Here is a 12,797-nt window from a genome sequence, read left to right on the forward strand (position 1 = left end):
TTATGGAATTCGCACTTTGCGGGTTTGGCATAGAGCTGCGCCCTTCTGAGCTTATCGAGGACTTGTCTGACTAGGGTCACATGTTCCTCGTGCGTTTTAGTGTAGATCAGGACGTCGTCTATGTAGACGAGGACCCCTTTGAACAGGTGTTCATGCAGGACCTCATTGATGAGCTGCATAAACACCCCCGGGGCCCCCGCGAGTCCGAACGGCAGCACTTTGTACTGGAAGGCGCCTAGGGGGCAGTTGAACGCAGTCTTCCATTCGTCCCCCTCCCTGATTCGGATGCGGTAGTATGCCTCGCGAAGGTCCAGCTTGGAGAAGACCTTGCCCGTGGACAGGTGGGCAAGCATATCTTTCACCAGGGGTAAGGGGTATTTGTTGGACAGGGAAGCCGCGTTTAGGCCCCGGTAGTCGGTGCAGAGCTGTAGGGTGCCGTCTTTCTTCTCCCGGAATAAGACGGGGGCTCCGACCGGTGAGCATGCTGGCTCTATGAATCCCCTCTCTAGGTTTTTATCGATGAACTCCCGGAGGGTTGCCATCTCCTTCGGGGTCATCGAGTAGATCTTCGGTCTAGGTAAGGGGACGTCGGGCAGCAGGTCAATCCGACAGTCCGTCTTGCGGTGGGGGGGTAGTTGGTCAGCCTCCGCCTCTCCGAAGACCTCGGAGAAGTCGGCGTATTGTTCCGGTAGGTCTGCTGTGGTAGCTGCGTTGTCCTGTGTAGTCGCCTCTGCTCGTCCCACAGTGGGGTTGGCTCTGCCTGCCGGAACTGGCGCCCGGTACTCGCCATCGCCGAATGTGAAGGTGCGGGTCTCCCAGTCGATGCGCGGGTTGTTTGTCGCGAGCCATGGCATTCCCAAGACTGCAATGGGTCGTCCGATGTGGGTGACAACGAACGATGTGCGTTCGGTGTGAGTGCCCATTTGCAGGGTGACCGGCTCGGTCTGCATCGTGGCTGGTTTCCCTCCCGCTGTTGAGCCGTCCAGCTGGTGGAATGCCAGCGGCGTGGGGAGGGGGGAGCAGCGGAGGTCGAGTTTGGTGACTAAGTCGGGGTGGATGAGGTTTTTCGAGCACCCCGAGTCCACTAGTGCCGCGGCCGTGGTGGCTCCGTTGCCGGCAGAGAGTTTGATTGCCGCCATTATAACGGAGCTTTCGCCGTTCCGTCGAGGTGGTCCGCGCTGCTGTCCCACCGCCTGCCTCGCAACGTGTTTCAGGGCAGGCGGGGAGCATTTCCCACCGGCTGGTCTGGGTCTACGGCGTCCTCTTCCCCCCAGTAGGCGTCCCAGCCTTCCTCTGGTGTCGCTGTGGCTCCGGTCATTCGGCGGTGAGGGGGCGGCGGCGGGTTAGGTGGTTTTAGGCTAGTTTTCGGGGCGGGTTTAGGCACACTGGCCGGCGGTCGGTTGGCGAAGCAATCTGCCGTCTTGTGCCCCAGTTTTCCACACCTCCCGCAGGGCCCGCGATTAAATTTCTTCCTTGGGTATGTGGGACCGGCCGTCCCCACGTGTGGTGCGGGTACCTTTTGGCAGGTGTTGGTTGTGTCTTCCGTAGTTGTCATGAGGAAGGTGCGGTGCGCGTGTTCTGCTTTCCCCGCGAGGTGGATCCACCCGTGTAGGGTCTCTGGGTCGTCGCGGTAGAGGGCCCATTGAAGTACGTCGCGGTTGAGCCCCCTTTTGAACATTTCCAGCAGGGTGGTCTCGGACCAGTCGTTGACCTTCCCCGCGAGGGCTTTGAACTCGAGGGCGTAGTCCGGGACAGTGCGTGCGCCCTGTTTAAGTCTTTGGAGTGCGCTTTTCGCCCTCACTTTGGCTAGTGGGTCCTCAAAGTAGCTCTTCATCTCGTTGATGAAGGCGGGGAAGTTGGCGAGGGCGGGGGAGCTGGACTCGTACAGTTGGACGTACCAGTCCGCCGCCCGGTCTTGTAGTTTGATCGCCACGGCTGCGATCTTGTCCGCTTCGGAGTCATAGGAGTGTCCGTGCCTCCCCATGAACTCCCTGGCGTTCGTGATGAAGAACGACAGTTTCGCGGGGTTCCCATCAATGAAGATGGGGAAGTCCTTTGGGGCCCGGGCGTTTTGTGAGCCCCTTCCTCTCGCTTCCCGGCCTGTGGCGTTGTCCGCCTGGGCCGTTTGTTGGCCGTCATCTGGCCTGTGTGAGTTCGGCGCCTCGCTCGGGGTGTGGACCTGTGCGGGGACGTCGTTGGGCGGCGCGGGGGACATCAACAACTGAAGCATGGTCCGGAGTTCCTTCAGTTGGGTCTCCATGGCCGCGAGTCTAGCTTGTGCGTCCCCGTCCGCGATCCGCGCCGCCGCTGGGGCCGGTTCCATCGGTGTGTCGGCGGGGGTGGGTCGCCGGTGGGGTTCAGGCCCTCCCGACCGTTGGTCCGCTTCCTCCGCCGTCGGCTGGGTTGCTTCTTCGTCCTCCCCCGTGCTTACCGCCGTTGGGCTGCCGCTTCACGCCCGTGGCTGGGGTGCGATGTGGGGCGCGGGGTTCTCCGCTGGTCTCGGGAGGTATGTTGCTCCCTCCCGTGGCCGGGTTGCCTCCGTCGCCATCTCCCCTTGGGGTTGGAGCTGAGGCTCGGGTTGGGCCGGGTGGGCGTCCATGGCTCCGGGAGTCCGCGGTGCCTCTGGCCTCGATCGGTCCTCCTCTGCTTCTTGCCGTGCGGCTCGCCCCCCTTGTCCGCGTCGCGCCGGCCTCATCGTTCCTGGTCTTCTCGCCGTCTACTCCTCCCGCGGCTCGTTGTCGTCCGGTGGGGCTCGGCGAGGCTGAGTTTATGACTCTCAGCTTTATGTCATGTGCTGCCTACCTCCGAGTAACACACAGACACTGATTCCGTTGAAGCAGGCTCTGGTTTATTCGTAGTGTAGATACAGTGGTAGAAAAAAGCTGAGAGTGACAGGAGCGCACCGGTGCGGGGTTTAAATACCCCGCGCCGGTCAGTGCCCCCTCACTCGCGGTTACGTCACCCCCCCTTTGTCCAACATGCTGTCTTGCCGGTAGGTGAGGGGTTGCGAGGCCCCGCTGGCGCTCCGGGATCGCCCATCATCGGTTTCCCTATTCCTCCGGTGATTGCTGTCAGCTGGGCGATCTCCGTTGCGCTAGCGCTAACAGCTTGGGTGTGCCTCGCAATCCGCTTAGCCATTGTATCTTGTTCTTTAGTCTTTGTAAGTTGATGGCTACTTATCTTGAGCCCCTTCCCCTGTTTCCTTGTTATTGTCATGTGTGCCATTGCGCTGATGTCTTCAGCTCAACGGCACTCATGACATACATGATGGTGGGAAATGGTAACTTCTTCAAGGTGAAAGCTAATCTAAAATTTTAGAACCAAGTTTAAAACCTGCCACTCTGTATTTACAGTATACCACATTGTCTTCTATGCATCTAAGTCATGGTACATGACATATCTTAGACCAGACTTTCCACAACCTGCTACTCTTCAGATTTGGGCATTCTATATTAACACATCCAGGCAGCTTCAGATTGAGGAAATATGGTCCCAATTATTAAGAGGATGAAATGGTGATACTAATTAAGGGCCACTATTACTTCAATATTGATTTCATTTACCAGTTTCATCTGCCACTCCAGGTTCAAACTGTCCTTTGTTCTGATACATCTACAGCGTAGTAAGATAAAGACTGACAAGATATGTAAGTGCAATTAAAGCCATGGTGCTCCAAATTACAGACCATAAATTAAATCAGTTACCTCTCTGCATATAGTTATAAATTGAATTTTTATCTTTCCTGGTGAAAGCAGAATAACATTTATTTCAGGAATTCTGAGAATGCTTCTGTGTGCTTGCTGTTTTGGTTTTGTTAGATTTAAATGTAACGAATTCAAGCAGTGGAGTGATGGTACTTGAAGAAATCAGTGAGCCTGCAAATGAAACAGACTTGCCTGGTAAATATGCTTCTCATGAAAATCTCTTTAATAGGCACAAAGAAGGGGAAAAGGGAAGCAGAGAGAAATCCAGAATTTAATTTGTAGATATTCTTGGAATAAATGTGGTATGCAGTATATCACAAGCAAAGTAATAACTATGCAAAATACTGTATGCATTCTATCATCACACACCAAGTCTAGGTGGAAACTGCGTTATGCTAATAAACAATTCATGGATGAATCCACTTATTTAACAATGGACACAGCAGATTAAAAACCTGGGCTTTTCTAAATTATTTTACAGAGGATTGACCAATTGGACCCTCTTTCTCTTGGGCTACACAAAGGGCTCCATTATAATAGGAACACTTTAAGGAGAAGCAAACAAAGATGTAAAGTGATAATGGAGCAGTGAAGTGATTTTCCTCTTTGTGGTTGGAGATGGGATGCAGTAGCCATAACTTTGCCATTGCACAGTTGTAGAGTGGCTAGGCATCTGAGTATGTTACACGGACTGCATGTCATGAGATGGAATCACTATCCATTTAGTAAAAGTGCTCTCATCGGGGATAGCTACTGCACACCTCTCCCGCTCCTTCTTCCTGACACCAGCTTTTAGAGTTGGCACGTTGCTGTGCGGTTGTTGCTGATAGCTTGCCTAGAGAATAGTCTTAGCAGTCCCTGCTGAAAAGAACCAATTGTGCAGTATTAGATCAATACAAGCTACTCCTCAGCAATCTAAAGAGTCAGCTAAGGGTAGACAGCACTATGCTTTCCCTGAAGAATGTTGTGCTCTGCATTCACATTTTCTCTGTCAGCAGATGATAGTTGTGGACTAGCATCAAATCAGCCCAGATTTCTCTTTAGCCGAATAATTGGCGGCGAGGAAGCTGTGCCGTATTCTTGGCCTTGGCAGGCCAGCTTGCAGATTTTGGATGAAGACATCTGTGGCGGAGCAGTTCTCACAAACACGTGGGTGGTTACTGCTGCTCACTGTTTCAAAAAAGAGTAAGTACTATATGGATGCTATACTTTAGTTTTGAGAGTGACAAAGTCTACTTAATGTGAAAAACACATTAACAAATGCATTAATTACAATGCAATGCTCTGTATATCTACTTACAAGTGCCCAGGTAAGTAGACACATTGGCTAAAGCCACAGTGATTTAGTAATGATCTAACATAACTTAAATCTGCTTCTTTCTGCATCTGTAATGAACATTTCCTTGATTGCTAGTTTTCAGAGAACAGTTTTGTAATTATGTAGAAACAGTTATATCACTTATTTAAGATTTGATTCAGTCATGTAACCATCCAATGGTGAGTCTGAATTGTTTAAAAGATGGGAGGTGGGTTAGCTAACAAGTTCTATAAGCAATATATATTTTTAAAGAAAAAAAAAACAGTTGTAGCTTGTTGACCCTAAGCTTAAAAAAACAGTTTCTCTTACAACTGCACAAAATGTAATATACTTATCCAACTAAGTTTCAGTTATCAACAACCCTTTTTGGATTTGGAAAATTCAATATTTTACCCACTTGTATTATTATGTTAAAAACAAAGTTGATTTTTGCTGACAGATTGTGGTGTTTCTCTGCTAGACCTACTTCATTTGCAGCTTTATTTTAGTGAACTTTCGTGGCATTTCAGTCTCTGGGAGACTGAAATGCCACGAAATCCCTACATATTCCTGCACACAACAATATTGCGGTCCTATTAATCGAGATCTGCCTGAAGGATGTAAACTAACTCCATGGCTGGATGATGGTTTATCATAAAAAGATTCTTTCTCTCTCCATTGAGATGGTTGCAAACATCTTTAAAATCTTTGGGAATAGCCAAATGTGTAGTTATAGAAGCAGACTATTTTCAAGATCTCATCTTGGACTGAATATTACTCAAAGTAGTTAATTTATTACTTTGGAGAGATTAATTCAGTTACTCTTTTAAGAAATTACTTGGGCTTTACATAAGCTACATACTCAAAATTTTCCTACCAAATTATCACCAAAGGTGTCGGAAAATATATGGGAAATTTAAGATAACTTATATAACTTGTATTTGTGCTATTTTTCAAAGTATGTGTAGCCTATACTATATTAATACAGTTGTAATTTACCAGTACAAAGAAAACATCCCACTATTGGAAACTTACTTTCCTTTTGTATGTATCTTACTGAATAGAGAAATGTGTTCTGCATTAATTCTATATTCTGTATTAATTATATTCTGTATTAACTAATGAACAAGCACATTCCAACACAAATAATTAAAAGTAGCAGGTGGGAATGCTATGTATGCCATGCTGAACAAACAGAAGAGCAGCAGCAAAATTGTAAACTAAAAGCAGATATATGACTAAAGCCTGTCATCTATTCTTATAAAAGGAATCATGGACACCCAAGTCTTTAAGGCCCACTTTAAAACAAAACTGCATTATATAACATTCAATAAGAGTGATCAACCACAGAAAAGGCCTTTCTCATGTCCATCAGCCTAATGCAGTACTCTAACCAGTCAATTCACCGGTCATGAGAATTGAATCTAAATGGCCGATCTAAGAATCTAGGCATTGGCAGATTGATACAGTGATGTTGGACCAGAATGAATGTTTCATGTACCAATTCCCTGAAACTGGTAGCTGCCTCCATCAACCAAACTTACAAATCCCCTTTAAGTGTAGCCCACATATAACACATGGTAGTAGTCTAACTGAGATATGAACAGGGCATGAAGTTAAGTCCTGCTTTCTCTAAAAAATTCAGCTAACAAATCAGCACTTGTGGTAACCAATACCCATTCCAAGTTTCTTACCTGTGTTTGATCAAACCCACCACAATACATTTGACAAATGCACTCCAGTTCTCAAGACAATGGTTTTCTATCTTGTAATTCTGAATACTAAGGTCTTCATACAATTCTGATTCATCTTCAGAGCAATCATACTCATGGCTTGGTTCACCTCATTATACCTGGCATCTAACTCTTAACTCTCTTCTGTAACTTTAACTATATTAATTGGGTATGATACTAATTTATTCTGTGGGTTTAATGACAAAGTCCCCTCTTGGCATAACTATTGATAGTTATGTGGCTGCCTGTTGCTATATGACAGTTATAACATTTATATTCTAATTTCTTCTTAATACTGAAGCTCTGTAAAATAAATGGGAAGTTTCATACCTACCAAGTGACTGGGCAATTCGAAGACACTGAATAAACATAAAAAATATATTGAAAAATTTTATCATGTAATCATATTAAAACATCTAGTGGTAATATGAACTTACTTGGTTTGTGATAAATATTGGATTCTTACTTAAAATTCAGTATTTCTGTTTATCTTCCAAAGAACAATTGTGTAGGGGAGTATCAGAGATGCCAGTGCTTGAGCTGATCAAAGCAATCCTGAGGTTTCTTGAATTACATTGTTTTTCTAGGGGAAAATATCAAGGTCTTTGGAGAGTGGTGGTGGGCACTCATGATATAAGAGATCAAGAACAGAGCAGCCAAGTTAGTACAAGTTGTTCTTTCTTTATGAAATAATGTGATTTGATCATGAACATGTAGAACTCTATACAGTAAGCTATGAGTTTCAGTCTTTGCACACATTTAAGGCTATAAGCGCAATTAAGGAAAGTGATCATTTTTAGTTGAACTGAAAATGGTTTAGGAACTATTTTGCATTTTATAATAGATAGAAGCATATTTCTAGTGAAGCCAGTCTTACAGGATTTTGAAACAGTATGAAACTTGTCAAACTTGTTCAGTCGAAGTATTGAAGTATTCAGTTGAAGTATTCATACTATTAGCTAAGACTTCTATTTGAATCAGCATTTACCATTTTCCAACCTAACAGGATTGCATTACCTGTAGCTAGGAAAGCTAAGCTGGAAAATGCTTTCTTTGATCTGCGGATATTATTTCCTTTCTTTGTTTTTCTTGCTTTGGTTTTCATTCAACTATCTATAGTGTAGTAAATAAGGATTTTAATATGAATCATTAAATGTAGAGAATTGATTATTACCAGATGCACAGGAATGTATCATTGTCTGAAGCGAGAATGCTCTAGCTCTTTCTTGTGCTGACTGGATATATGATAGATCAGAGTTTCTCAACCTTAGCAACTTTAAATTATGTGGACTTCATCTCCCAGAATTCCCTAGCCAGCATGCTGGCTGGGGAATTCTGGGAGTTGAAGTCCACATATTTTAATGTTGCCAAAGTTGAGAAACACTGTGATAGATGATAAAGAGTTGCCTGGGTTGAACGGTCTACAGATGAGATGTAGATTGAAAAATGTTGGCAAGAGTGTAGTTGTCTGACTTGATTCCCACAACCTCTTACTCATTTTGTCTTGCAGTGGACAAGCCTAAATATCATTACTATATAATAACACTGGGCAATTAATAAAAAGAGCCTTGCCTTTTAGCCTGGTGTCTCTAATATCCCTATCCACCCAGTGATGTGGGACAAGATTATATGGGATTACATCCAAAAGCAAAGGTGTATAACCTACAGCCTAAGAGTCAATGTTGTTAAGTACAGCCTGCAGAGACTTCACCAAAGTTGTGGGACTACTATTTTTAATGTGATGGATGGGTGGGGATTATTAAATACATGGGAAGAAATCATCTTAGTTAATACAAAGTTTAGATTAAAATAAAACTAAATCAAATTTGTTCTGGGCCTGCACACTTTTTACTACATGGCCCCCAGGGTGCCATCAAAAGTTAATGCAGCCTTTGGCTTTAAAAGTTACATGCTCCTGCCCTAAAAAAATCAGGCAATTTGATGCCAGGGTCAGGATGATGCAATGACTATGTTCAGAACACTTTAGAGGAGGCATGTGGGACCAGCCCTCAGTCCTGGCCTTCCAGGAGGTAGACACAATTCTGCAAACCACATAGGATTTAACCTCTTCACTCAGGAATTGCTTCCCTCCAGCACTACTCATATTATTGCTCTCATAAAGAGCACCTTTGAGCAGATGTCTGACTTTTTGCCTGTTATTTTCTCTACCTTGTAAGTAACAGTTGCTGAAGCATCAATTAAGCAAGAGGTTTTCATGAAAGTATTATGCCTATATATAAAATGGCCAGATTTGCACTGAGGTGGATTGCTATTTTGCCTGTCTTACTCTATCACTGTCTCTTGCCTCTCATGAAAAGAAAAGATTTCTTTCTAAACAGCTATCGAGCTCTGCTGTATCAGTGTCTCGGACAGACCACATGGAATGCACCCAAGTTGATGAGAATATCCAACTTCTCATATAACATGCTGCCATGATTTTCCCATGTGTAGAAAAGATTGGTGAAGCAGTACCTCACACATCCAGATTTTAACACCAGTACTCTGGATTCAGACATTGCTCTAGTGGAACTTACTGAGCCTTTAGAATTCAATCATTATGTTCATCCAGTGTGCCTGCCGGAGAAAGATGAGAAGATTGAGCCTTCAAGGATTTGTGTAATTACAGGATGGGGCAGTCAGTATGAAGGTGAGCACTTCCCCTTCCATTGGAAAGTTCACTGATTAGCCAGAATGAATCTTATCCAATTCTTCAGCCAAGGAAGTGTATGAAAAAAAGGAAGTAAGTACAGGTAGATTGCAAGAATGATGATACATATCAACTCAGCATCTTAAATTAAGATAGGGTTGGAGGATTTTTTTTTTATATCAAGAATCACATTCCCTTATAAGCTGGGGGTCCCATACAAGGCCAAAGACAGTGGTAGGCAAGCCTTTCCTTTTCATTCTGTCTCCCATTTCCCCCTCCTTTGTTATCACTTTCTTCTTCTCCTCCTTCAGGGGTGGGTGGATCCCTTTTGCCAGATGTCTGAAGTGATTTTGTAGAGGGATTTTGAGATTAGACCAAAGATTCTATGAAATCAGGTTGAATATCACAAGTTGCTATCTTCCCCTTAAAGATTAAGGTCCCCCTTATTGCTTTTTTGGTTGTAAACTATTGTTTTTCCCCTCTCCTCAAGATGGAGAAAAATCAAGTAAATTGCATCAACTTGAAGTTCCTATTTTGGTTTCTGAAGAATGTCAGAAATACTATATGAACTATCCTGGTGTTGTGAAGAAAAGGATGTTCTGTGCTGGATTTCCTTCAGAAGGGGGAAAGGATGGATGTACAGTAAGCTGCCTATGGAATATATGCACAAATTCTGAAGCTCTACTATAATACTGAGATCATGACAATAGAACTGTTTCACAGACAATAAATGTACCTCTGTTCATGTGTTGTACCCAACAAGAAATTCCACATCTAAGTACTAGCTAGGAAGTTGACTGTAAACATCTGACCATCCAATAGTTGTCATCAAAGAGATGCTGAAACCAGTCTCCAGATTTTTGCAGTCCAGATATTAGCCTTACCATCAGCCTGCCTCTGTATTCTTGCATTGGCCACCCCTGCCTCCCCTCCCCACCAGCCCCATCAACATATTCCCTTATTTAAGTGAGCAGGCATGAGGGGCACTTCTCTGCACATTTGATTGAGTGTAGTTAGAAGTCTCACCCTGAATGGGAATCCTAATCTAACGGGCTTTCCAGCTGCAGGGGGAGCTTCTATGCATACAGACAAATATGCAGGGAAATCCCTTATTCAGACCTCTCCACAGGATGGTTTGCAGTGGAACAAAGAGGGATGTGGAGGCTTTTATATTAATTGGAACATCCAATTCAGCCATATTGCCCAAACAGGGTTCTTGTCTCATATGAAAAATGTTCTAATTGATAGATTGTTTTACAGAGGCATGTTCTGTTATGAAAACTTATTCTTGGAAACGTTGGGGAAGCAATTCTTATAACGCATTTCACAGAAATGTCTCTTAAAATGTGAATACTTCAGGAAGAGTAGATCTGCTACCTTGCACTGTCTTCAGAACTTAGTAGGATTCATCTTCATTTGCTGATAAATACTGAGAGGAATAATAAATAACCAGAAAATAGTGATGGGATGGCAACAGGAGCTATATTCTTCACTCCTTACTGGTTGCTATGGGTTGTTAATTGTCAATCTTGGCAGATCTTGAAAAAGCTAACCAGGGTTGGGCCTTGTTAGTACCTGAATCAGAGACTACTGGGAAATTCCAGGGCTGTAGACTAGATTGGGAAGATGAAAAAACTCCCTGGAGGAAGGCAATGGCAAACCACTTCTATATTGTATCAGAAAACAAATGGATGTGTCCATGTAGTCACTAGGAGCCGCCTGCTATTTGGAAATTTCATGAAGAACATATAAGCTGAGATCACAGTGACCACCTCTAAAAACATACTTCTTTGACAAACAGGTTTTGTTAACATAAGCTATATTCCTTTTCACTAGGGTGATTCTGGAGGTCCACTGGTTTGTCCTGCAAAAGACTCAAGCTACTACACCCTTAATGGAATAATAAGCTGGGGCTTTGGTTGTGGAAGAAAAGGCTATCCAGGAGTCTATACAAATGTTGCTGCTTTTGCTGATTGGATCAGTCAATACATACTTGGAAAAACCAGTATGCAATTATTCTTATTTTAACAACAGCTCTTCAGCTTTGATCTGGATTTTCTTCATACGGGTGATCAGTAGGGATATGCACAGAACTGTCATAGACCTACTGCTGCCCTTTGGCATTATCAGAGGCGGCAGAAACAATCTCAACATAATTCTGGTCAGACAGTCAATTAAATAATGATGTTCTTGGCCTTTAAAGTTCAATGTGTAGAAGGCAGCAGGGAAATTATTTCAGGGCAGGGAGACAAAAACAATTGCGAGTAAATCGTTCCAATCAAATTGTTGTAAGAGACAACAGAGCTATTTGCTGTTCTCCCCCTCAATGCCCTTGCACCTTATTTAGGAAACCATTCTTCAGAACCAGGGCTGCAGGCTCATCGTTTCAGACCCTAAGGGAAATGTATCAGGTTGTCATGGCTCTCACTAGAAGGGGAGCATACATGTGGAGGAGGGATGCTTCAGAATAGTTAACTGAAAGATAATTCATGCTTTCAAAAAGCCAAAATCCCCTCCAGCTGTATTTGCTTTCAATTTGTAACTTTGCAAGGATTCTTTTGCAATCTACCTGTAACCTATGTTGACCAATCTGGTTTAACGATTGCCACATTTCTCTCCATATGTTGTTCTGTATAGTTGACTGGATGACATAACAATGAGGCAGAAATTTGAAATCTTTTTGGAGCTCCTTTGTATGTTTATGCAGAGATCCATAAGCTATGAGAAGTACTCTGAACCTTGAGATGTCTTCTTTTCTCTACCAGCCCCTGCAATTCTGTCTTTCCTTTTTATACATTCAGTTCTGCCAGTGAAAGCTCATTGTTCATTTCTTCCAACTGGCACTGGCTGTTTCTGCACTAACAGTGGGGATGGGCTAGGAATGGGCAAGAGACAGGGCAGATGTGTCTCATACTGGTGCTGGGGTGGAATGTTGTCATTTGCTAGCAATGGGTTTCTAGGATCTTATCAAAATAATTGCAGTTGGTGGTAACCATTAATTAAAGGTATTCCCAGAAAGCTTATGCTTTCCATATTCATCATGCCATGCCTTCGTTGTAATTTAATGCTAATCACCTTTTGACTTCGCTACAATAAGGCTCTCTTCTTTATTTTTGCAGATTCATCAAGTATGGCATGAAGACCTTCACTAAGGTTTGGAGAAGACAACTAAATAAAGGCACAATTCTGAATTTAGGATGTGTGGACTACAAAAAGGTGGGGGGGAAATATACAAAACTGCAACTCTATAGGATTTTGGTAACTATTATCTCTTCTAAATATACTTACTCAAAAGTAGAGCCCCATTGGGTTTATTCCTGTTACACATGCTGAAGCTTACAACTTAAAGTTGCAATCCTGTACACAGGTTTGATCCAAAAACTGCCTCCTGTTGACAGAAAAGCTCCTGCCATCCA

The 12,797-nt window shown here is 43.9% G+C and overlaps 1 protein-coding gene across 1 annotated transcript in view; it reads left to right on the forward strand.

Moving 5' to 3' along the window:
• OVCH2 (ovochymase 2) overlaps positions 1 to 12,572 on the forward strand; it is a 31,702-nt gene extending 19,130 nt beyond the window's left edge. Inside the window, exons 15-21 of the mRNA XM_063289491.1 lie at positions 3,819 to 3,899; positions 4,703 to 4,889; positions 7,322 to 7,394; positions 9,186 to 9,381; positions 9,872 to 10,023; positions 11,218 to 11,386; positions 12,501 to 12,572. Of these exons, the coding sequence (XP_063145561.1) occupies positions 3,819 to 3,899; positions 4,703 to 4,889; positions 7,322 to 7,394; positions 9,186 to 9,381; positions 9,872 to 10,023; positions 11,218 to 11,386; positions 12,501 to 12,520 (878 nt within the window). The 3' untranslated portion in view covers positions 12,521 to 12,572. The remainder of the gene's footprint in view (positions 1 to 3,818; positions 3,900 to 4,702; positions 4,890 to 7,321; positions 7,395 to 9,185; positions 9,382 to 9,871; positions 10,024 to 11,217; positions 11,387 to 12,500) is intronic.
• The last annotated feature ends 225 nt before the right edge of the window (positions 12,573 to 12,797 follow it).

This window comes from Candoia aspera, chromosome 1 (genome assembly GCF_035149785.1).
Source record: "Candoia aspera isolate rCanAsp1 chromosome 1, rCanAsp1.hap2, whole genome shotgun sequence".
NCBI lineage: Eukaryota > Metazoa > Chordata > Lepidosauria > Squamata > Boidae > Candoia > Candoia aspera.